This window comes from Phalacrocorax aristotelis, chromosome 7, assembly GCF_949628215.1.
Source record: "Phalacrocorax aristotelis chromosome 7, bGulAri2.1, whole genome shotgun sequence".
Lineage (NCBI taxonomy): Eukaryota > Metazoa > Chordata > Aves > Suliformes > Phalacrocoracidae > Phalacrocorax > Phalacrocorax aristotelis.
Window position 1 is genome coordinate 55,709,531 of NC_134282.1, and position 24,757 is coordinate 55,734,287.

The 24,757-nt window shown below is 41.7% G+C and overlaps 1 protein-coding gene across 1 annotated transcript in view; it reads left to right on the top strand.

The window, feature by feature from the left end:
- Positions 1-24,757, top strand: part of IQGAP1 (IQ motif containing GTPase activating protein 1) — a 74,716-nt gene that overhangs the window by 26,174 nt on the left and 23,785 nt on the right. Inside the window, exons 5-19 of the mRNA XM_075100947.1 lie at positions 712-788; positions 1,678-1,745; positions 2,718-2,831; positions 3,226-3,404; positions 4,084-4,174; positions 4,637-4,800; positions 11,675-11,759; positions 12,891-13,054; positions 13,422-13,582; positions 14,099-14,223; positions 17,812-17,975; positions 20,631-20,721; positions 23,128-23,295; positions 23,697-23,839; positions 24,165-24,335. Of these exons, the coding sequence (XP_074957048.1) occupies positions 712-788; positions 1,678-1,745; positions 2,718-2,831; positions 3,226-3,404; positions 4,084-4,174; positions 4,637-4,800; positions 11,675-11,759; positions 12,891-13,054; positions 13,422-13,582; positions 14,099-14,223; positions 17,812-17,975; positions 20,631-20,721; positions 23,128-23,295; positions 23,697-23,839; positions 24,165-24,335 (1,965 nt within the window). The remainder of the gene's footprint in view (positions 1-711; positions 789-1,677; positions 1,746-2,717; positions 2,832-3,225; positions 3,405-4,083; positions 4,175-4,636; positions 4,801-11,674; positions 11,760-12,890; positions 13,055-13,421; positions 13,583-14,098; positions 14,224-17,811; positions 17,976-20,630; positions 20,722-23,127; positions 23,296-23,696; positions 23,840-24,164; positions 24,336-24,757) is intronic.

Here is a 24,757-nt window from a genome sequence, read left to right on the forward strand (position 1 = left end):
CGCACAATTATTTAAGAAGAGCCAGGGAACTGATGCTGTGGAATTGTGAGGGTCCTTCAGTTGCTCTTGCCTTTACAGAAAGAGCAATGCTGTTTTGTGTGCATAGACAACAGCTAGGAACCTTCCAATAACTAGAAAGTAACGTCCCTTGTCAGCACTTCTGAATGAATTGACGCTTCCAGTATTAGCCCACGTCTTTGAAGAGCTTTGAAGAGCTTTTCATTTGAGACTGTGAAAGCTTTTGGGTCCAGCTAACTGAAAATGTAGTATGCAGAGCACCTCAGTGCTGGTCTCAGTATCACTTTGTCACTGTCTCTTCTCTTGCTTCTCAGCCCCACTTAGACCAAGCAAACTCCTCTCTTCTGATGTTTTTTTTTTTTTTTTTTTTTTTAAATCTCTTTGCTTTTACCAAAGTCCTCACTAGTACCTCATGACCCAGTATTTTGGTGGGCACACAAAAGAAAGTGTGCTCGTCCATGTGTGTAGAATATGGGCAGGAAAAGGGGAGCCCTGGTTTGGGTGGTAGAAATGAAAGGAAGGATTGGCGCTTCAAGTAGGAGAAATGTTGGGCCAGGGCAGAGAAGCTTGAAGAGTTTTGTTCTGTGTGCTGCTTTGTTAGTGTACTGCAGAAGATTTGGGCTTAACACAGTTGTGTGATTTGGCTATATAGGTTGAGTATAATTAAGACTGCTAACTTTGTTTTATTTTTAGATATTCTACCCAGAAACTACAGACATCTATGATCGCAAGAACATGCCACGCTGTATCTATTGTATTCATGCACTCAGGTAAGGCATGCTAGGAAGAAATCCAATTGCTTCTGAAATCTTTCTGCAAAGCTGAAAGGTGAGAGGGGAGAGAGCTGAACCGAAGTGTGATTGAACACGAATTTTCTAGCAAAACCATCTTGCCAGGACAGATCAAAGATCCGTGAACCCACTGTTTTGCCTTGGGTAGTGGCTAAACCATATGCCAAAGAAAAAAAACCCAGTCAAGTGTGTTGTGATTACTACCTTCCCATCCCAGTTCTCGCCTCCCCCCCCCCCTCTACTGTCTGCGTGGCCCCGTACTCAGCACTGGTGAGGCCGCACCCTGAATACTGTGTTCAGTTTTGGGCCCCTCAGGACAAGAAGGACATTGAGGTACTGGAGTGTGGGCAAAGAAGAGTAGCGAAGCTGGTGAAGGGTCTAGAGAACAAGTCTGATGAGGAGCGGCTGAGAGAACCGGGGTTGTTCAGTCCGGAGAAGAGGAGGCTGAGGGGAGACCTTACCGCTTCCTACAGCTACCTGAAAGGAGGTTGTAGCGAGGTGGGCGTTGGTCTCTTCTCCCAGATTACTAGCAGTAGAACAAGAGGAAATGGCTTCAGGCTGCGCCAGGGGAGGTTTAGAATGGATATTAGGGAAAAATTTATTCACTGAAAGAGTGGTCAGGCATTGGAATGGGCTGCCCAGAGAGGCGGTAGAGTTGCCGTCCCTGGAGATATTTAAAAGACATGTAGACGTGGCACTTCAGGGCATGGTTTAGGAGGCATGGTAGTGTTGGGTTGATGGTTGGACTTGATGATTCTAGAGGTCTTTTTCAACCTTAATGATTCTCTGTCCTAAAATTATCCTTGTCATTGTCTGAACCACAAGGGAAAATTACTAGTTGTAATTGTTTGCTTATTTTCTTTTCTAGCCTGTACCTGTTCAAACTGGGTCTTGCCCCCCAAATTCAGGATTTATATGGGAAGGTGGACTTCACAGGTAAAAGGAAAAAAAAAAGTGCTAAAAGTGCTGATATGTGCTGCCTTTGTCTTATAGTCTACTAAACATTGTATAGATTGTTACTGTTGATATCCTAAATGCAAATGAAATTCCAAAGTAATGGCTGTGAGGAGTTCTAGTAATTTAAGAAAAAGGTTTTAATTGGGTGCTTCTGAGCCAGGCTGTTAAATAGCCGTGGGTTCACAAATCATTACTTTTGCAAATTACAGCCCTTTAACTTTTTTGTCACTGTTGTAAGATACTTAAACCTTGCCACCATCCCCTTGAGAGAGGTTTCAGTTTGGCCAGAAGAGTGAATTTGCCAGCAGATCGGCTGCAGGAGATGCCAGCACAAAGTCTCATGTCTACATGCCTCCTCAAGGTTTCAGTTCCTTGATTTTTGCAAAAGTGTCGAATTCTGCATTTTGCATTACTGAGGTTCCTGCCTGAGGATGCACATCTGATTTTAAGAGGTGTATAAACTTTATTTTCCTGTAAAACAGTTGTTGATTGTACCTATAAAATACTAAACTATCAATTCCCTTTTTGAGTTGTATGGTATTTAGCAACAGCCTGTCTCCATTTGTTTTTCCCACCACAGTCTCTCTGTGGGGAAAAAAGAATGCTAAAATACTGCCTGTGCACTTTCCTGACCTGTTGGCAGCCACAGTTGAGGAACCTCAGAATGATGGAGTCTGTTTCCAGCTCCTCATGAGGGTCGTGTGTTGTTTTGTAGTGAGACAGAATATTCCAATGGGAGTTTCTGGGAGGAATGTAGACTTTGAAAACTGATTTTACACATTTTACTATTTATTTTGTTTCACTTACTGAGTTGTATTCTAAGTATTATTTAAAGTCATTTTAATTTATTGTAGTTATCCTGAATTTTTTTTTTGTAGCTGTGGTTGCTATACCACTGCTGATTCCTAATGTGTTCGAGCCTGCATAACACTGTTTTTATGTGTGTTTCAGAGGAGGAAATCAGTAATATGAGGCTTGAACTGGAGAAGTATGGTATTCAGATGCCCGCCTTCAGTAAGATTGGAGGAATTCTTGCGAATGAACTTTCTGTGGATGAAGCAGCATGTAAGGAAAAATTGAGTTTTGTTTTATGTGATTATTAAATCAGCAGATTAGATTCCCCGCCCCCCCTCCAAGTCCCCTGTTGTAAGACAGTACAGTGCTTTTGATAGGCCTTTTGGAAGAGTGGGAAGAGGGTTTTCTTCTTCTCCTTGCATGTTTTTTTTTTTTCTTTTCTTTTCTGGGACATGATGATTTGACTAGCTAGAGTATTGTTCTTGGAAGTAGGCAGCCATTTTTTGTAAAGAACAAAAAACCGTGATGGAATGAGAGGTACTTTGATAATTCTGCATTCCAGTTAATTTCCAGATAATTCTTCTGCTCCTTCCAGTTAGGCTCTCAATTTTTAACAGAGCTGTTGTGTTTGGGACTAACTAGCAGACTGTGACTTGCTTTTCAGTACATGCTGCTGTCATTGCCATTAATGAAGCAATCGATCATCAGAATCCAGCTGACACTCTTATGGCGATGAAGAACCCTAATGCCATGCTAATAAATCTTGATGATCAACTGGAATCCACTTACCAAGACACACTCTACAGAGCAAAGCAAGACAAAATGGAGAATGCTAAAAATAGGGTAGACCAATTCTTCTTTGAAACCATCTATTTGCATGCATTGCATTTTTGTATTGCAGTGTAAACTGTGGGGAATTCACAGAATATGTGTTACAGTCCTATATATAGTGTTAGGTGGATTTAGTCCTGGTGGTATTCTAATATGTTCTTCAGTAACCCGTCTTCCTGTGGTAGAAGACAGGCAGCAGTTAGCTGTGTTACTCTGTTTAGCCGTCTGAAATACGGCCGCATAGATACAGAACTCATGACAGCCTTTATACGTTGGGAATGGTATCCATCTCTCTTTATACAATATAATCATGCTTTCCTAACAATGAAAGGATGAGCAAAACTGAATGATACTCTTGGAAGGAGTCAGTGTTGTTTTAGAATGCTATTTATCAAATGCCTAGCTGTGTGTACTGCTTGCTATGTTCTGGAGCTCTACAGTGTGTTCATATAGAATGGTTACATCAAAATAAGGTGTCTCTAGGCTGTCTCTATCAGAGTGTGAGTATACTTACTTTGTATATATTTACTTCTAGGGTTTCTGTTTTTTGCATGTGTAGAGGTAGCCTATCTGTGATGTATTAGGGCTCTATATAGCTATATAGTTATCTTCTGTCACCTTTTCATTGAGAACATTTATGGGGGCAAAGGAAACTGTAGAAACACTGATTAGTTTTTTATTTCATCTTCAGATTGCCTCAGAAAATTCAGAGAGAGAGAGAGATGTGTATGAAGAACTTCTGACTCAAGCTGAGATTCAGGGAAACATCAATAAAGTGAACAGTAGGTATCATGCTAAAGTAATAGTCTTAATTAAAAGAGTACTTTAATGATACTTGTGCTCCTCCTCACCTTCTGTAGTGCTAACAAAAGGAGAAGGCAGTTCCCTGTTTCTGTGGGTGGGGTTTTTTTCTCAGTGTTATTAGTACGTAGTTATAAGCTGAATTCATTTTTGACTTCTGTTGCCCTTCCTTTAGGAAATGGATTGTCCATGTCTCTGGCGCCCCTTCTTCCGCCCCCCCCCCCCCGCCCTTTTCATCTTGAGTAATGCATGCCATTTTCAACCTTCAAGCCCTTTTTCAAGTACTACTTTGCGATTGACTTTGGAAGGCTTCCATTTGGATTGCATACCTAACTTACTATCCATCAGGTCTAAGAGTATTTCTTTCTGAGCATTAGGCTATATAAACCATAGGACTTCCTCATCTAATGTTTTCTCTAAAAACTCTGCTTTACTGTTGCTAGCACATGCAGCCATATCAAAGATCGACCTAGCCTTGGAACAAGGAGATGCTTTAGCACTGTATGAAGCTTTGGCAACACCATCCCTGGGACTCCGAGGATTGCTACGAGAAAATTGTGACTGGTATTTCAAGCAGTTTTTGAGTGACAGACAACAGAAACAGGAGGTATGGAAAGATCTAGATTACCCTGATTCTTGAGGTTTTTCCCCGTCCCTTCCTTTCACCATACCACTGTATACTAACCACTTCCTATGTTACCTGCATTAGAGTTTAGTGTTGGTTTGAAAAAGTTAACGCTAAGAGACAGGAGCATACAGTAAGCATATTTATCATTTAGTTTTCATCTCTGCATATGAAAGGCCAGGGTAATGCTTGTACGTATGTGTATATATATAATTAAAATATTTTCACCAAACCTTAAAATAATAACTCGTGTGTGTATAGAACCATTATAATACAGGTGCATCTTCCCTCTCATTTTACTATTGTCAGTGCCCAAATAACATGGATATTTGTATTTTATAAATACCTATCAGGTAAGCATACGCTACTTTCACTGGAGAATCCCACCATATGCCATTTGTAGACACGGTGCTTAGGGTCATAGCTTAGTGGTGCGCTTGGCAGTGTTAGGTTTGTGGTTGGACTCGATGATCTTAAGGGCCTTTTCCAACCTAAGTGATTCTATGGTTCTATAACTAAGGGTAACCTTAGTTTCTCATTTCAAGCCAACTCTTCAGTGGATTTTATGTGCAGGCTGGTTCCATATGCTGCTTATAAAATGCACAGAATGGTTTCTAAAATCAGCGTTGTCTCAATTATCACAATGTCATGTATGTTAATAGGGGAAAAATATGCTGATACAAAGGTGGTTATTACTGTTGCATCTCTTTAATGAATTATTTTTTTTAAATGCAGTAAGGTAGACAAGTAAGTTGTTGCATGTATTTAGATCCAGGAAAAATGCAAACAAGTGAGTTATACAGTTACAAGAAATTACATCTCAGGCACTGTGGTGGATGCATAGGAGCTTGTATGTCATAGGCAGAAAATGCAGTGATGTGACCCAACAGCACCTGCTGGATGACCTGTCAAGGAGGAGGAGATGAGATGGCCTTTGCACTGCAGTGAATAAAAAGACCTAGAAAAGTTCAGACTGCATAATTACAGTAAGAGATTGAAGAAATGTATTTGTTCTTAGGGCCTTTGAACCATAGTTTGGAGTAGAAGTAGTATATGACAAGCAGTCAGAGAGCTGAATCTGTAGTAGGGCCTGGCAGTTTAAACTGAGGTCCTGAACAAATGTCAGGTTTGCATTTTTGTTTATTTTTGGAGAGGGTAGCTACGCATTACCATAAGGCTTTTAAATCTTTCCACTGTTCAGTCATCAGGTACTGGAGCAGACCTCATTGATAGTGTAAGTCTTACACCACCAGAGCTGGCAAGTGGGAAACAAACACTTGGTGTGAGGCAGCAAGTAATTCACCGTTGTAAGCCACTGCTTAGCTGGCTGTTGCATTGTTTGGCATGTTTAATGACAGCAGTTAAAGGCATGAGAACAAATCAGAGTGCGTGCTCAGTGCTGGCAAACCTGAAGCAAGCCTCAGTGCTGAGGGAACTGGTCTGTGTGACTGTGAGGTCACTCTTAGGCAGTCTCTAAAAGTTGAGGGAGATCAGGGGAGGCTCCTGGGACTAAAGAGTGAATGTCACTCAAATGTAACTCCTATCATGAAGAAGGGCAAGAAAGAGTATCTAGGGAATTATAGGTCTGTCAGTCTTGCCTCAATCTCTGGGAGGATGATGCAGCAAATAATTCTGGAAACAATTACCAACTATACGAAGGGCAAGAAAGTGGTTACAAGTGGTTAGTGTTGATTTTTGAAGGGGAAATGATGCTTGATCAGTCTAACAGCCTTCTACAATGACTGGCTTGGGGGATGAGAGGAAAGGAGTGAATATTTATCTTGACTTCAGCAAGGCTTTTGGCTCTGTATCCCATATCTTCAGACAAACTGCTAAGGCATGGGCTAAGTGGACAGCAAGGTAGACTGAAAATTAGCTGAACTGCCAGCCTCAAAGTGTTGTGATCAGCTCTGTGATGTTCAGCTGGACGTCAGTCACTAGTGGTGTACCCCAAGGATTAGTACTGGGACCAATACCATTTACCATCCTCACTAATGACCTGTAAAATGGGACAGACTGTACCCTTTGTAAGTTTGCAGATGATACAAAACAGGCAGGAGCAGGCAATACAGCAGATGGTTGTGCTGCTATTCAGAGGGACCTCAACAGGCTGGAGATATAGTCCCATTAAGGATCTCATGAAGTTAACAAAGACAAATACTAAGCCCTGTACCTGAGGGAGGAAATAACCTCATGCAGAAGTACAGACTGGCTGGGAAACAGCTTTGCAAAGAAGGATACGGGGTCCTGGTGGGCAATGAGTTGACCAAGAGCCAGGATTATATCCCTGTGGCAGAGGAAGCCAGCAGTGTCCTGGGATGCATTAGGAAGAACATTGTCTGCGGGCTGAAGGAGGTGATCCTTCCCCCTCTACTCGATGCTGGTGAAGACCATAGCTGGAGTACTGCACCCAGTTCTGAGGCTCTGTAGGACCACAGGCATGGACATACTGCAGGAAGTGTATGAATTACTACAGGAGCTTGACCCCTATAAATGAATGGGCCCTGACGCCATCCACCCGAGGGCGGTGAGAGAGCTGGCTGACATCATTGCAAGGCTACTATAAATAATCTTCGAGAAGTCATGGAGAACGGGGGATGTCCCAGAGGACTGGAGAAAGGCAAGTGTTACCCCTATCTACAAGAAGGGCTCGAGGGAGGATCTGGGTAACTATAGGCCCATCAGCCTTACTTCAGTCCCTGGGTAAGTTATGGAACGAATCCTTCTGGGGGCCATCACAAGTCAAATGAAGTACGTGACTGGGAAAAGCCAGCATGGTTTCACTAAAGGCAGATTGTGCCTGACAAACCTGGTGGCCTTCTATGACAAAGTGACTTGCCTGGCTGATGTGGGGCAGGCAGTAGACATTGTCTACCTGGGCTTCTCCAAGGGCTTTGATACGGTCCCCCACAGTCTCCTCCTGGAGAAATTAATGCATTATGGCCTAGACAAGTGGTCTGTGCAGTGGGTGGGGACCTGGCTGACAGGCCGCACCCAAAGCATGGTGATAAATAGCTCCTTTTCCAAGTGGCAACCTGTCACAAGTGGAGTACCGCAGGGATCAATATTGGGCCCAGTGTTATTCAGTATCTTTATAAGTGATCCGGATAACGGCATCAAGTGTAGCCTGATGCATTTTGCTGATGACACCAAGTTGAGTGGGGAAGTAGACGCTCCAGAAGGGAGAGCTGCTCTGCAGGAAGATCTGGATAGGCTGGAGGAGTGGGCCAGCAAGAACCTTATGAAGTTTAACAAGGAGAAGTGTAAGATCTTCCACCTGGGAAAACATAATCCAGGAGTGCAGCACAGACTGGGGTCCACCTGGCTGGAGAGCAGCTCTGTGGAAAGGGACCTGGGGGGCCTGGTGGGGGGAAGCTCAACATGAGCGAACAGTGGCTGCTGCAGCCAGGAAAGCCAACAGGATGCTGGGTTGCATCAAAAAGGGCATCGCCAGCAGAGAGAAAGAAGTCATTATCCCACTCTACTCAGCGCTTGTCAGGCCAGACCTGGAGTACTGTGTACAGTTCTGGTCCCTGCCTTACAAAAAGGATGGGACAGGCTGGAAGGGGTCCAGAGGAGGGCCACCAAGATGATCAAAGGACTGGGAAGCTGCCATATGAGGATAGGCTGGGAGAATTGGGTTTGTTTAGCCTTGAGAAAAGCAGGCTTAGAGGGGATTTCATCACCATGTACCAGTACTTAAGGGGTTGCGACAAAGAAGATGGAGACTCCCTTTTTACACGGAGTCCCATGGAGAGGACAAGGGGGGATGGACACAGGTTGCCCTTGGGAGATTCCGATTGGACACCAGAGGAAAATTTTTCACAGTGAGGACAGTCACTATTGGAATGATCTCCCCAGGGAACTGGTTGACTCGGCCACGTTGGACACCTTTTAAGAGTCATCTGGACAGGGTGCTGGGCCATCTTGTGTAGACTGTGCTCATCCTAGAAAGGTTGGACTAGATGATCCCTGAGGTCCCTTCCAACCTGGGATTCTGTGAAGTCTAGTGAGGGCTGAGAAACAGATGAAGGGCTCAGAGCATCTGACATATTAGGAGAGGCTGAGAAAGCTGGGCTTACTGAGCCTTGGGAGAAGGCAGCTCTCAAATAACTGATGGGAGGGAATAAAGAAGACTGAGCCAGATGCTTCTCAGTGATACACAGTGACAGTATAAAATGCAGTGGGCATGAGCTGAAATTCAGGAAATTCTGTTCAAGCATAAGAAAAAATATTTCACCGAGGGTGATCAAACACTGGAACAAGTTGACAAGACAGCTTCTGGAGTCTCTGTTCTTGGATATACTCAAAGTGCAGCTGAACACAGAATCACAGAATGGTTGAGGCTAGAAGGGCACCCTCAAGTTTGTCTTGTTCAAGCTCCTTCCTCAAACAAGATCACACAGGACCAGGTTCCCCAGGATCGTGTCCAGATGGCTTTTGAATGTCTCCAAAGGTGGAGGTGCCACAATTTCTCTGGGCGACTTGTGCCACTCCCCGGTCACCCTCACAGTAAACCAGGTGTTTCCTGATGTTAAGAGGGACCCTCCTGTGGTTCAGTTTGTGCAGGCTGCCTCTTGTCCTGTCACGGGACGCCACTGAAAAGAGCCTGGCTTCATCTTCTTTGCACCCTCCCTTCAGATAGCTGCACACATTGCTGAGAATTCCCCTGGAGCCTTCTCTTTTCTAGGCTGAACAGTCCCAGCTCTCTCAGCCTTTCGTCATAGGAGAGATGCTCTATCTAGTCCATTAATCATCTTAGTGACCCTTCCTTCAACTCTCTCCCGTATGGCCATGTCTGTCTCATGCTGGGGAGCCCAGAACTGGCTGGACACAGTACTGTGGGTGTGGCCTCACCTGTGCTGAGCAAGGGGGAAGGATCACCTCCCTCCACCTGCAGGCAGCGCTCCTAATGCAGCCTACACTACCATTAGCCACCTTTGCTGCCAGGGCACTTTGCTCACTGGTGTTCAACTTGGTGTCCACCAGGACCCTCAGGTCCTTTTATGTAGAGGTCCTGGGCAACCTGCTCTAGAGTGGGGGTTTGGACTAGACTATTTCCAGAGATTCCTTCTACTGTCGACTATTCTGTGATTCTGTCATTTTAAGCAGTCTCACTTAGAACTTACGTCTTTCTGGGGCTGAAGAAACTCTCTGCCTTAAAGTTTCTGGGACTTGGTTGTAGTATCTAACTGGGAAGCAGCTTTCAAACAGGGTCCCTATCTTTCTGTTCTTGGATTTCAGCGCAGCTCATTCAACTTCTCAACTGCTATATAATTTATTATGGAGCAGGACTGAATGCAGTTGCAAGGGGAGCTGCCCAGCTGTATGACTGTACCTGTCTCATGTGACCTGATATATTTTCCCACTTGAGACAGTCTCTGTATAAGGCTTATTAGGATCTACATTTCTACCAACTTAACATGTCTTCCCTGAACCCCTCAATCTATCTGTATTAATGTGCGTTGAGATGTGCACGCATGCGTGTGTGTATATATATCTCTTAAAAAAAAAAAAGTCCACCTTTCTTTTGTAGACTGTTACAGCTTTTTCTGTTGGAGTGCAGCTTTTTTGTGTTCAGAAGGATCCCTCAATCTGGAAGGCATACAGCAGTAATTCAGAGCCACGCTTGATTGGGTTTTTTTTTTTTGGTTGGCTTTTTTCTTTTTTTTCTCTTTTTTTATTTTCTTTTTCTTGGTGTGATGCAAGATTTGTTTGGTTAATAGCTAAACAATATTGCTTGGAGAATAATTCCTTACAGTGAATGTACTGTTCTGGAATACTCTTTCCATCAGCCAGCATATTGCTGTACTTTGAGGGTTCCTTATCTGGGATTCTGTGTGAATGATGGAGCTGAAAATGTGTGTATAGCTGTTATAACCTCCTGTGTGGGTATGGGGACTTCTACAGCACAGACGTAGCCCCACAGCTGCTGCTGTTCAGATTTGTCACTTATCTCTGAAGATCTTCACAAGCTATGTTTCTTGGGACCTACAGTTAAGACAAAATAGGAAAAGTGGGTGCTTTTTAAGAAGTCCTACCAAGCTTTGGTGTGGCAGAAACTCCGCATAGTTGTCCAAAGAAGCCTCTAGGGTTGAAATAGAACTGGGAAGATTTTTACCGAGTTTTTTAGCAACCACAAAAAACAAGTTCAGCTGTTTTCTAAACTGCAAAGTCAGATTGCATGTTCTTCCCGAATGTAACTGAAAGGTCTTGTTATATAAATGTGTTCTGTTAGTGCTTTTGGAGAATTATCATCTTTGCTGTGTGAACTATATGAAGGGTCGTGACCTGTATGGCTACCACTCCAGTTATTCCAAATCCTCCTGCTCCGCAGTCACTCATTTTCTATTTGTATTCATGTGGTACCATATAGTCCAAAAAGCCTGTATGTATAAACCAAAACTGCATGTTGTCCATTTTTCATGTTCTGCTAACTCAGAGGTAAAATGGAACATTAATTAATGTGTCGCTTCACGGCAAACTACACAAGTACTAATTTCACTCCAGCACAGAGCTCATATACAGGAGTCTTTTCCCACAAAATTGTCCCCTTTGTCTTAAATGTCTTCTAATTTTGGAAGCTGGGTCTTGCCTTTAATTGCCATGTTCACGGGACTGCAGTTCCGATACTGTAGAAGGGGTCAGGTTGTACACATACGGTCTTTCAGCATATGAACTGAGAATCTGGTGAGTAATTTCTGTCTTCCTCACATATGTGTCATTCTCTGCAGAATCTCTGTGGCATTAGAGTGTATTAAGGAAAAGCTGGGGTTTTTTTTCTTTTTATTGAGCTATTTGAAGTGAAGAAGCTGACATCAGGTTTCTTTTCTCCTGGTTTCCTTTTTTACCTCAGGCGGGCCTTACAGGTCCTCTGCAGAAGGAAGAGTTGCAGTTCGGAGTGGACACTGCTAACAGGGCAGCACAACAGTATCAGCAAAGTAAGGATCAGCACAAATTGTTGCAGCAGAATGACTGTGGATGTGATCAAAAGGATGAGACTGCACTATATTTGGGTCTATGTGGGGATACATGAGGTGTCTCTAAAACTGTTATGAGTGTTCTTTAAGTACTTCGCGGCTGCTAAGAACATTAGAGACAGTTGCCCTGGTTATTTGTAGTGATTTTTTTATCCAGCTCTTACAATGCTGCTGGACATAACAGCATATAATTTGAAATATTAACAGATATGCAACTTTTGCATCCACCTTAACCTCTTTTTCTAGAATGCTTATACGACTTTTTGTGCTATGGATCTGTGAAGGAAATCTGGATTCCTTCATGAGGTGTGAAAGCTAGGTTACCTGCTGACCATTGGCGTAAATCTTACTTGATTTGAGCTACAGAACCTTTAAACTGTTTCTAAATATCAGGTAGCAAATAAAATGCAGATCACAATGGCTGATTTCTTCTTTTTTTTTTTTTTTTTTTTTGATTGATGCTTCTGACACCATGCAAAGCTCTTTCTGGAGAAGAATGTACAGTTCTGGCTGTGCAGGAGCAATTAGTTCAATTTGTAATAGGTAGAAAGGAGACTACTAGAGATCTGGGGAGAGAGGGTTTAGAATACAAGAGCAAAATAGCGAATGCCTAATAACTAGGAGGCTACCTTTGAAATGCCTTACTTGCTTGGCATTTGTTTACCTACCTGGACTATTTTAAAGTTAGCCAACATGTACGTGCTATAGAGTGCATGTACTGCCTTCAGCAGGACAGATGTAAACAGGAAGAAAAAGTTGTAACTACTCATCCATCCAAAAATTTGCAATTAGGAGGCTTCTTACTATCAGAAGACCGAAACGGTGAAACAATCCTTTGATAGCCAGGCAAAAATGTGAACTGGTTTTAAACATGAGCTTTATTTTAAAGAAGGCATTATATATTTTAGTTGTCTGCAGTAATGGAAGACTAGCTGGGGGAGTACGGATCAGAAAGCTTCACTCATTTCCTGCAGCTAAGGGAATTATTCTTTTTTAAGTATCTGATTATTGAGTAGAATAAGAGTGCTTGTATTACTGGGGACTCAGCTGCTTGCTTTCCTCATTCTTTATGCTGCTACTTTGAACTTCTAGGGCTGGCAGCAGTAGCCAGAATTAACTCTGCAATTCGAATGGGTGATGCCGAGAAGACTGTGGCAGAAATGATGAATCCAGAGGCCCAGTTACCCGAGGTTTACGCATTTGCTGCAGATCTTTACCAAAGGGAACTGGCAACCTTGCAGCAACAGAGCCCTGAAGTAAGTACCATGTTTTCTCTTATTTCTGGAAGTTGGTGTGGATCACCGGGTGTACCTTGTCTGTATCGTTAAGTGCATTCTCTGTAACGAGCCTGTCTTGAGTCTTCATAGAACTGCTTTGGTGTTCACTCTGGTCTGATGTGAAGTCTAATCCCTAAATCTTGAGCTACTTGGCCCTGTAAGAGTCTTCTTTAATCTCTTACTTGGTGTTACAGCTTTGTTTATGATACTCAGCTTTTTACTTCTATGTCATAATGGTTGTCCCTTTGCTTTGTTATATGTCTCTTCTGACAATTACTCTATTCTCTGTGCAGCAATAGTTTGTAAAGAGCGAGTGGAATTGATTTGTTGTCCTCTTTGTATGCAGGGTAACCTCACCCATCCAGAACTATCCGTTGCTGTAGAGATGCTGTCTTCTGTGGCCCTGATTAACAGGGCTTTGGATTCAGGGGATGTGAATGCAGTATGGAAACAACTGAGCAGTCCTGTCACGGGGCTTACGAACATTGAGGATGAGAACTGTCAGAGGTGGATATTTGAAGGAATCATGTCTGTCCTTGATGTTGCTTATGTTCTGTGACTTCTTGAATTTTTTCCTGCCTTACACTTTACATTCTTTCTACATTATTTATTACAGCATTGATTTAATCTCCGTTGGCTCTTGCATCTTGTTTTTGTGATTACTGTTTCTTACTGGTCTGATTTCTGTGCTGTTTCTCAATGCTTTCTCGCAGATTTCACATTAAAGCCAGGTTGCGGTGCCGTAAGGTTGTCACTAATACTGTGCCGGCTTGCCCACCGTGTTCTGTGCCCTGGACCCTCATTCAGTGTTTTAGCACTTTTGTTGATGGTTTCACATTTGAGCTGACCATCCTGCAGGCAGCCTTTCCTCTTTCTCCTCTTCCCCCTTTTCGTATTTGTTCCAGTTTCAACCCTCATGTTACCTCTTCCACTTTGCGCTGTGCACTCAAGCTGTGTTGTGCATTCCCTGGCCAGCTTGTTGCAATGTGATATTTGTTGGGTTTGGGTTTTGTTCTTTGACAGATATATCGATGATTTGATGAAACTGAAAGCTCAAACACGTGCAGAAGGAAATGAATTTATCACGTGGAATGATATCCAGTCGTGCGTTGATCGTGTGAACATAGTTGTGCATGAAGAACATGAAAGTAAGTTTTTCTGCTCGATTCATGCTAGACTGATCCTAGCTAATAAGGATTGCTAAAATTAGGTGCGCATCAATACAAAAAGCTATTGATTGACTTGTAGTTGTGTCATACATTAGATACCTAGGAAGATCTTAGTCGTGAGTAAGACGGGCTTGGTGGTCTGTAATAAAAAGGCTTGAGAGTGGGACTGTTGGTGGAGAGATCAGGCAGTCAGGAGCGTTTGTGGTATTGAAATCAGTATCTCCAAACAGTTTATTAATCCTTCCAATGCGAATTTCAACCATTTTTGGATAACAAAATGTGTTGTATGCTGTCAGTGTCTAGGATTTGTACCTAGAATCTGTTCTAATTTTGCTTCAATCCCTCAAATTTAACGAAAACTGATATTATCAAATCTGCGAGTTAGTTGTAGCCCATGGGGTCTTGGAGTACTCCATCCTCCTTCCTAATTTGCTACATCCAGCAGAAGTTACTTTTCTTGAAGTCTTGTTCCCTCTTTGGCTGTGATCTCCGCCCTGTTCGGGTTTCCTTTGTCTCCCTTTTAGTCCTTATTTTGAATGTGCTTTGGCCTTTTTACCTTTACAGTGTTTAGTGGAAGTTCTACAGACTCAGTCCAGGATCCCCCTCTACTCCTTATCAGTGGGTAATCTGACCTGCAAATTCAAGATAAACTACTCATCTTTGTGTTGATGCCTCTTGGTTGTAAGGATCTTTCAGATGCATTTCTTCAGTGGATGAGGAGCTTGAATGAAAACCAGAGAGATGAGTGTATTTCCAGGTCTTGTTCTCAGTCCTTTAACTCCTGGCTGCATTAATGCTACTTCCAAATTACAGCTTCTTTGAGGATCAGTAGTGCTAATATTGCATCAAAGAAATAAGTTTCTGCAGTTATTTTGATTCTGTGATAAGTCAACAGAGATGCCCAAAAAAGTTTATTCTGAAATGCCGTCTGTTCAACAGTTGTGTATTCAAATGTTTTTGCATAAAACATTTGATACAGATGCTTTTTGTTTTCCCCAGAGAACATTTAATTATCCCATCAGTCTGATCCCATACAAATTCTAAGTTCCAGATGTTGGGACCCAAATCTCAAATAAGAGTTGAAATGGAAAGTACTGATCTTCTAAGAGATTAATTGCTTTGTTTACACTTAGTTCTGTCAGGAAATTAGAAGCTTTTATTTTCTGTTTTAACACAGCGTATGACCTCTAGTTGTTAAAACCAGTATCTGTAAAAGCCGAAATGACTGATGACTGACCTTCTGACCAGTAGAAGAAGAATATTCCTGCACAGCTGTTGCCTTTTAATATGAAATATTGGTAAAGTGCAAAGAAAATCCCCAATGGGAAAATGTGCAAAATCCCATAGAAGTTAGAAGTGTATGCAGCAAGTGCGAGTACCAAAACTTAAATTTTCATGAAGGAAAAAATTCCTGATGAAAGCTGAGAAATGTAAATGGGTGTTAGCCTAACTTCTATGCTTATTCTAGTTCTGCATATTTTTCATTTCTATTTGTTAGTAGTGTTTATGTTAATAAGTGTCTTTTAGCAGTGATAAAAGATTGGGATTGAGTGTAATGATGAAAATTTCAGGCAGACAGAAAATTGGAGTAATTCTCCTTTCTTTAAGACAGTACTAGTTGTCTTAAAATCCGGAGTGGAGATAGAGGATTCCTTGAAAATAGCACAATTAAGCAAACTTATTCTTATGTAGATCCTTGTGAGGTTCTATATCAGCTCATTTAATTTTCTATTAATTTTTTTCAGCTGCATTAAGGAACTATAATTTTTGGTTATGACCAGTACTGAAAACCTCCTCCATATGCAAGTAGCATGACATTTACGTTCAAGCCATCTTTGTAATATTTAGCTCAAAGCCTTGCATCGTAAGAGGGGAGAGATTTGTCAAAAATGTGCGGGGGATGATAAATGTTTTTTTGTTTAACTGAGACAAAGAGGTGTCTTCTGCCACCTCTTGTTGCGTAGTTGGTGAGTTGCATTTCACCTTGAAAATACTTTATACTCTAGAGAGGGTTAGATTTCAATTTAAGAGCCTGCTGTCTTGATTAACTTGTTTCCTGGATCTCCAAATAGACACTGGGTTTCCTGTTTGGGTCACGTGAGCAGATTTGTTGAAACCGTGCAAACAGAGACCCACACCAGACCTGCGCGCACCAAGATGCTAACTGCGTAGTATCTTTTCTATGCAAGAGGTCACAGCAGCAGCCTAAAAGTTTGTGTAGTCCCAACACCCTGTTTCTTCTGACACTCCTTATCCTGTAAAAAAAGGCGCAGAAAATCCTGTAACTTCTTAATTCTTTGGTCTGCTTTGTATATGACCTTATGCAAGGACACTTATTATCTTCTGTCTATGAATAAGTTAAATTAGTCTGAAAAGGTCCTTGAGGCATACAAGCATATATTTTTCATTTCCACGATCCTTATAAGTAGTTTCAAATTAAAAAATGCTTTCTAGTGAGGAACTGTAACATATTGCCGTTCCAGGAAGTAGTCTTGTCGTGTCCACATTAGCAAACTAATCAGAGAGAATTACTACTTAGGTTCTGTGCCCGTTCCTAAGTCAAACAGTTATTTCTGCTTTTTGACAGCAACCGTGCCATCATTATAGTGATCCTGGTTCTTGCATTGTCCTCAATGTATATTTTTCCTTAATCTCTACTCCGTCCAAATACCACCTCTTCCCTATGATGTTCTGTCTTTCATATAAACTTTTGTTTTGTGATTCTCTTTCCTGCATAGAAGAAAAAGTCATAACCTTTGGATACACTAACCAAAGTTGGAAATCCCCACGCTGAGGTCCTTACTTTCTTTTGTCTAAAAGATCTCCTGGTTCTGCACTGATCAAACCATAATTTGAATTGATCCTTCTTTAAGCAGGGAATTGTGTCGGATGACCTCTAGGGTCCATCTCAACCTAAGTTATTTTGTGATTCATGGCAGATGGTTGCTGTAGGTGGGGCATGTATGATGTATACTCTGTTCACATTTAGCTAACTGTAAGATATTTATTTTTCTTTAGCTGAATGGTAAATTTTACTATACTTGAATAGCATCCACATCTTTGATAATACAGCTAACACTACATGTTTAATAAAAGACTTTTCTAAAATATGAAAATACATATTTTTAAATGGTCTTCCATGGAAACCTTTTTAGCTTCATGTGAAAATTTCTTTCTACAGAAGCCAGAACCTTGGAAAACAATAACCTGTGAACTCTGGCCATTTGGACTTTGATAATTCTCTTCTAGTGGCTCTGAGCCGGGTCTCTGATGACTCAATTCTGTCCCTGCATGTGGTCTCCCTGAGTGACTTTCTCTCCTTCCCTCCCCCATTTTTTTTTTATTTTTTTAAATTGCAGCACCCAGGCATTATGACTACTTCAAGGTGGAGAAATACTCTTGCTTTCTTTACTAGTAAATAATGTTTTCCTGATAAAAATATTGCATTTCTCAGCCAATACCTGATCTAGGAAGGACTAAGAGTACTTTTCTTCTGAAGTGGTGCTTACAATTATTGTTGACTAAAAAAGGAACTTGTTATTTCTCCCCCTACACCTTCCTCCCTAGGGATTTTGGCAATTGGTCTTATCAATGAAGCTCTGGATGAAGGGGACACCAAAAAGACTATTCAGGCCTTACAGATTCCTGCAGCAAAATTGGAGGGTGTAGCCCCAAAGGTAGCACAGCATTACCAGGATACACTACTCCGAGCCAAGAGAGAGAAAGCACAGGTGAGTACAATTAAACGCACCTCTCTAAACCTTTACATTTGTGTAATAGGCTCATTACTGGTCCTGAAAGCCAGGAATCAAAACTGGAAGTGAAGAGCTACGCATTCTGCATACCATTGACCAATCTTACCCAGTCAGTTTGGATCTTTCTATACTAGAGAAATAGATTTGCAGCCAGACGGTATGAATCTTCATTAACTACAGAGAGGGGTATAAGGATATTAACTGCATGAGATGGCTTGCTACAGCTAATCCTGGGTCCAGCATGAGATGTGTATCTTGTTCACGGAGAAATAATATGCCTCATCTGCTTTCGCAAGGAGACCATGTTCATTCTAGATATGAATTTCTAAATGCAAATTTACTGCAAACCTAAGTTGTTTTTTTTTTTTAGCGTGCCTTGTTAAATGTAGTTGTAGGCACAGTTATATACAGCAAAAAAAGTTTCTGAAAGTGGAAAAATCTGTTAAGTGATAAATTAGAAAAAAGAAACGAAGCAAAACAAACTGATGCCCATCGTTCACCTGGTGATACTTTTACTGCTAATGATTTTTTGTGTGGTAATTGTCTTATTAGCCAAGGACTTCTACCTACTCAAACGTAGTTGGCGCTTTCACTAACTGACTAAATGCGAAGGTGAAGATGGGGAGAGGAAGACGAAGTCTCATCTTACGGATTTAGGAGAGAGACTGAGGGTGCCCGTGTGTGTACACAACTGATTTTTGAGTAGTGTGGGTGGTATGCTGATGGGTTTTTTTTATTCCCCCCTCATCTATTTACAAAGTAGCAGCAGATGTCTCTGCTTTCAGTGGCTTGAGAGTGTTTTGGCATTTTTATCTGCTGTCGAGCTCATTGCTCTAAAACCAATGCAGAATTTTGCATAGAGACTAATATCTAGATTGTGTTCAGCACAAACTCATGTGGTGACAATAGCTGAAAACTGTACATGTTTCTGATGAAAATCATTGAGCAGCTTCCCTAAGGGCACTGAAAGGGTTAATGTTCCTCAGGAGCCCATTTTTGCTGAAGCATTTCCTCCCGCTGAGTCAGAATGACATAATGAACTCTTTTTAGTGTGCAATTAAGCTTGTGCCAGTGCCAGGCTGTGCTGGTGACTTCTCAGTTGGTGTGAAATTACCTTATTTAGGCATGTGTTCAGTTTAGGGCTCCTCCCAGCAGCATGGCAGCAATTTCAAAAGTTGAAAGATCATATTATGAAGTAACATTGTGGGGAAAATAGTCACTGTCTGAGGTCAACTGTTACTTACTAACTAGTGATTTCTGTACCTTGGGGCTGAGAGGGATTGTCGTTCACCGCAAGATGTTGTTCAGTTGCTTATGGGAACGGGGAGCACTATATGATGCATGTTTCTTATGTGATGAGCGGAGAGAGAGAGAAACAGTAGACCCTGTAGTATGGTATGCTGTGTGTACCTTCCAGAAAGCCTGCCAGCAGTAGATCTGTAGAAAAGCACGGGATGGTTTTGGTAGTCCTTAGGTTGACTTCTGGTGGTAGATATTACAGTAGAGGAAGTTGCTTTTTCTCCCCTGCTCCCTGGAGAGGAATTTTGCTGTTGCTGACACTCTCATTGGACTATCGGGGCATTCAGATGAAATCTGCCTGTGAAAGACATGTTACTGTCTTGAAGGAAATATCATTAAGCGTGTCAATTCCAGACCCGACAAAACAGTGGGGAAAAATGTGGAGGGCGCGTAAAGAAATACTCGTTTTCAGTCTGGCCCTAAAGCTTTTGACCACAGGAAATAGTGGCTCCTTTGTGCAGTGTGGCTATTATTCCATACCAGAAGTAAATGTTTCCCGCGATCTCTTTGTACGGTGAGAGTTGTCAGAGGGGTGGCGGTTGTGTCTTAGCATTTGTTTCCGTAGTTACCTGCAGGAAGCAACAGTGGGTGGGGAGAAGCTGTGCTTGGCAACCGCTGGATCATTGTTCTTTCGTATATTTTGGGACTCGCTGAATGTTTCTCTTTCCTCGTATTAAATTTCTGCACGTAACATCAGTTGATTGGATTTCTTCAAATCCCAGGCAAAATACAGGATAATGTGTGATCGCTGCTCCTTGATGAGCACAAAGACTTAAAAGGTGGCTTTGACTGTTGTGCCTGTACACCCAGACACAATATGTACAACACTTTTTGGTTTGCTAGTTTGTACAGGCTTGTGAACTTCTGTGGACAGGGACAAGAACAGCCTGATCTGCTATTAGTTACCTGAGAGTAGCTTCTGCACACAGGTGTGCATTGGCAGCTTTTTGTTCTAAGAACTTTTAGCCATGTTCTACTGAAGGACTAACTTGTGTTCCTGGAAAGTCATGTCCCCTTAGCAAGCTTTAGGGCTTAAGTGGCAGTGAGTCCTTGACCTTGTGTTCTCTCTGCTTATCAAAGTGATTCCCATTCTTCGTTCTGTTTCCTGAAAAGAGTTTTTGACTGGAAGGATGTACCGAGTCTGGTAATGCCATAGTAGTCTCCGCTAGTCACAGGTGCACATGACGTCCTCCTGTTGGTGTCAGTTAGAAAGACTGAAATGGTTCTTATTCTCTCTGATACGGAAAACTACTATATTGGCTATTGTTGATTATGGGTTATGATACTTTTCTCCTCATGCTGTGTATATTTTTCTTACTGTATTCACTTCAGGACACACAGGATGAAACAGCTGTACTTTGGCTAGATGAAATTCAGGATGGGATTCATAGGGCTAACAAGGACACAGAGGAGTCCGAGAGATGTAAGTATTGTCACACAATATTGCAATTAATCCTCATTATCAACCAAATACTGGTTTCTTACGGAAAGGTTGGGAGCTAGAAATGTTATGTAAATATGGCAAAGGAAATGTCGTGTAAATATGGCTTTTGGTGTAGTAATGTTTCTTTGAAGAGCAAATGTCAGGTTCTTCAGATACTAACTTTCTTATCTTCTGGGGGGATATGCCATTTTTCCAGTTTTGCATGTGACCGTGGTACTGTATTGGGCAAATCTCAATCAAATTGATTGTTGCTCACAACTAATTGTGTGTGTCTGTACATGGTTAGTTATGTATAAGAATATTCACATGCCCAACGTAAATGGTATTTTCCGGTGCGCATTACCTTTTGTTTGTGTGGCACATTGTTGTCTTGTCTCGGTTCTATTAAGTATCTCTAGACTACCTCACATCTTTTTCAAATACAGACAATAATATGCGTCGGTGATATCCATCTTTGCTCCTTAGCAGAGTTTGCAGGTAGACTGGACTACCCATCATTACGTCCTGTATGTCCCAGTCTTTATGATAATGTCTTTTCTGTCTCCAGAAACAATGAACTAACTGCTACTCTTTGTTTAACTAGTTTCGTTGGTTGGTTGTTTTTGTGTTGTGGTTTTTTTTTTCGGGGGGTGGCATTTCTTGTTCCTGACAGAAACTGTCCCTTTAAGAAAACGAGAGGGGTTTTGAAGTCTTCTGATATATTCTAATGGCCTGTTCTCTGTATATGCTGTTTGTTTGCTGGGTACCACATGCTTCAGAAAGCTTGTTTTTGTAAATTTTTAAAATACAAAATTGTTCTATTCGCATTTTCTCTAAATCTCTAATTTTCCATTACATTGAACATTTCCACTGGTCTGCTTGTTTTGCTTTATTTGTGCAGTGTTAGTAAATTGGTTTGTTTTCTCTCTTTATAGTCCCCTTAGATTTTTCTTGATTCTGTTTCATCATCTCTGGTGTTCTGATAAAATGTCTTACTTTCCACTTCTAATTTGATGTTAGGCTGATACTTAAAGTTATCTAAAGATGCACAGTCAGTCCCCTCTGATTTTGGTTTGAATAGGCAACCGTGATGGAAGCTGAAAAGTTTAATCTGAGTCTGGAATCTCTCTGGTGCCTTCTGAAAGGGGTTGTCCAAAGACACTGTGGAATCTGTCCCCTTTGAGATTTTCCAGACTCTGGCAGGCAAGGTGCTCAAGTTAGCCCAGCTTTGAGAATAGGATTGGACTGGATTGCTCTCCAACAGGAGTTCTTAATGAATCTGTGTATGAGATATCTTTAGAGTTTCTGGCACTATTAATTCCTCTTGTCCTTGCTGTGTTGGCACAAAAATGAGCTTGCTTTTATATTTGTGCCTTGTCCACTTGTTTTCTTTATTTGTATGTGTTGTAGAAGAGAGAAAAATCAACAGGTTCACAAAAAGTTTCCTAACGAAACACACAGTGAGTTTGTCCAACTCCATGGCGTAATTCAGTTGTTTTTAATGACATTACTTGGACAGTGAATTCCCTTGTCAACTGCCCAGAAAAAAGAAAGGGGAAAGAAAGGGGGGGTAGAGTAGGGGGTAGAGCTTTACCTGTTCATCTTACTGTTTATTCCCAGCAGTACCAGTGCAATTGTTTCACCATTTTCCCACCCATGGAGCATTTTGGCAAGGCAGCAGCTTGACTGTCATGCCAAGGAACATTTGGTCAAAAGCAGGGTTAAAGTATGTGCCCTTAAGCCTGAATAGGATCTTCAGATACCCTTATCTTTCTGTGTATAAGCAGACTTTTTTGCAGTCTTACCTGGTGCTGGAAATTACTGTATTTCATGTTTGCTGTGTTAGTGCGATTCCTGTGCTCTTGTGAATATGTCTGTATTATTTGAGGTGCAGTTCTGGAGTAGCTGTGGGACGACATGTTGTTACTTTTCTCTTTCTCTGCCCTCCTGTCTTTCCCCTCTCAGGTTTTTAACTTGTGTACAAACTACTCCATACTTTTTCACTAGGGATGGAAGTTACTGGTTTTTGAAAGGGCCCCTTTTGAGTTGTGACTGGCTCTGCCAGAAGAAACTGCCTTAACTAAAACAGGTGTCAGAGTAAGCTAAAACATTGTGCGTTGTTGAGAAATATTGGTGGTAAATCAGCACTGTACTGGGACTTGGGGCACACCATTTATGTGCTGTCTGGAGCAGTACCATGTATGGTTGGACACTCCATACTGAAGGGGCCTCTAACTGCAACTTGTCTGATTGTTTTTTATTTATGTACACTTAAGTATTCGTGTATATACACACACCCCAACTGTGTGTGTTCATGTTGCCTTGCTCCGTTCTGTTGTTCTGAGTTTGCTGTGAGTCACTGAGCCCCTGAATACCAAGATAACCTGCTTCCTTATGTTATCAAAGTCTCCTTAGGAATTCTGGCCATTAATGAAGCTGTGGACCATGGCGATGTTAGTCAGACCCTGAGTGCCTTGCGTTCCCCAGATGTTGCGCTATACGGAGTTACTCCAGAATGTGCTGAGACCTACCAGCGAGAGCTGTCGGAATTCAAGAGAAGAAAAACAGCAGCAGGTGAACCTCAAGTAGCTAGCTGTTAGTGAAATAAATCCAAAATTATTGCACGTGGAATTGGAACCAGAGGTAAAAAAGCTTCTGTGGAGAAGCAATTTTGGATGCTTTGTGAACTAAGGTTTTTGGTTGTAGGTTTTTTTCTTTTTTTTTTTCTTTTTGGCAGGGGATGTGTGTGCGTTGGGGTTTTTTTTGTTTTTGTTTTTCTTAAGCAATTAGCAGAACGTTCTCCACTTGTAGAATGTGTTGTGTTTAGGTAGTTCTCGTACGGAACTCGGAAACACTCCTCTTGCATGGAGGAAGGAGCATCTGTATATGTGGTTTTCCTAGTTGTAGCACTTGTGTGTGTAAAAGCTAAGACACTTGTCCATTTTTGAGACTTACACTGCAGTTTCTGCTCTTAGGGGGCAATGGAAGTGAATGGGTGAAACACTGGGTGAGAGGAGGCTATCATTATTATCATAACCTGCAGACCAAACAGGGAGGATGGGATGAACCAGCGGAATTTGTGCAAAATGACACACAGCTGTCACGGGAGGAGATACAGGTAGGGTAGATAGCACATGCTGTTTCCTACCATTCCATCCTTAATGCAGCTCTGAGAGAATGCATCAATGCCACAGTCATGTTAACAACCTTAGTAACTCATTTATTTCACTGGCCATCATCAGATTGTGCATGTCAAAACTCCTCGTCCCATTTCAGAAAAACTTGTCCTGTCAGTAAAAGGGTACAGGACCGTGGTGTTGCTGTTTACTGAAAGGCAACTCGGAAGTTTCTTGTAAGCACAATACGGAAGGCTGATGTAACGTCCTGCTTCTTGTCTCTCCATTCTCTTTCTGGCTCTTTTTCCTACCATAACATTAATCCAGAGCACCATATCTGGAGTCACTGCGGCATACAACCGAGAGCAGTTGTGGCTGGCCAATGAGAACCTGATTACAAAACTTCAGGCTTGCTGTCGAGGTTACCTTGTCCGCCAGGAATTCAACTCAAGAATGAATTTTTTGAAGAAACAAGTCCCAGCAATCACTTGCATTCAGGTAATTATATTCTTTAATTAAGTTTGAAACTTGTACTCTGCAATTGTTTTCTATATGTAAGCTTATTGACTTTTTGTTCAATTCAGTTACACCACACAATTGTATTCACCTCGTGTTGTGATTTATGTAAAGGCATTTCCTTCTCCCGGAGAATTTTGGTATATTACTTACTTTTCCATGTCACATATAATCAGTCTGTCTTCCCAGTCAGAATTGGAGAGGGAAAAACTTACTTGAGGAAGCTTTACTGTATCACTTTATTAACAGATTCAGTGTTTTGGGAATAGGGCAATATGAAGTGTGTCATATGCCTTTATGGTGATAATACCATGCGATGAATTACTACTGTAATCCTCATAAACTGAGGAGAAACAGCATAGTTTTCAGTATTCCTGAGTAAGAGTCTTCTCTTCAGATTTGTC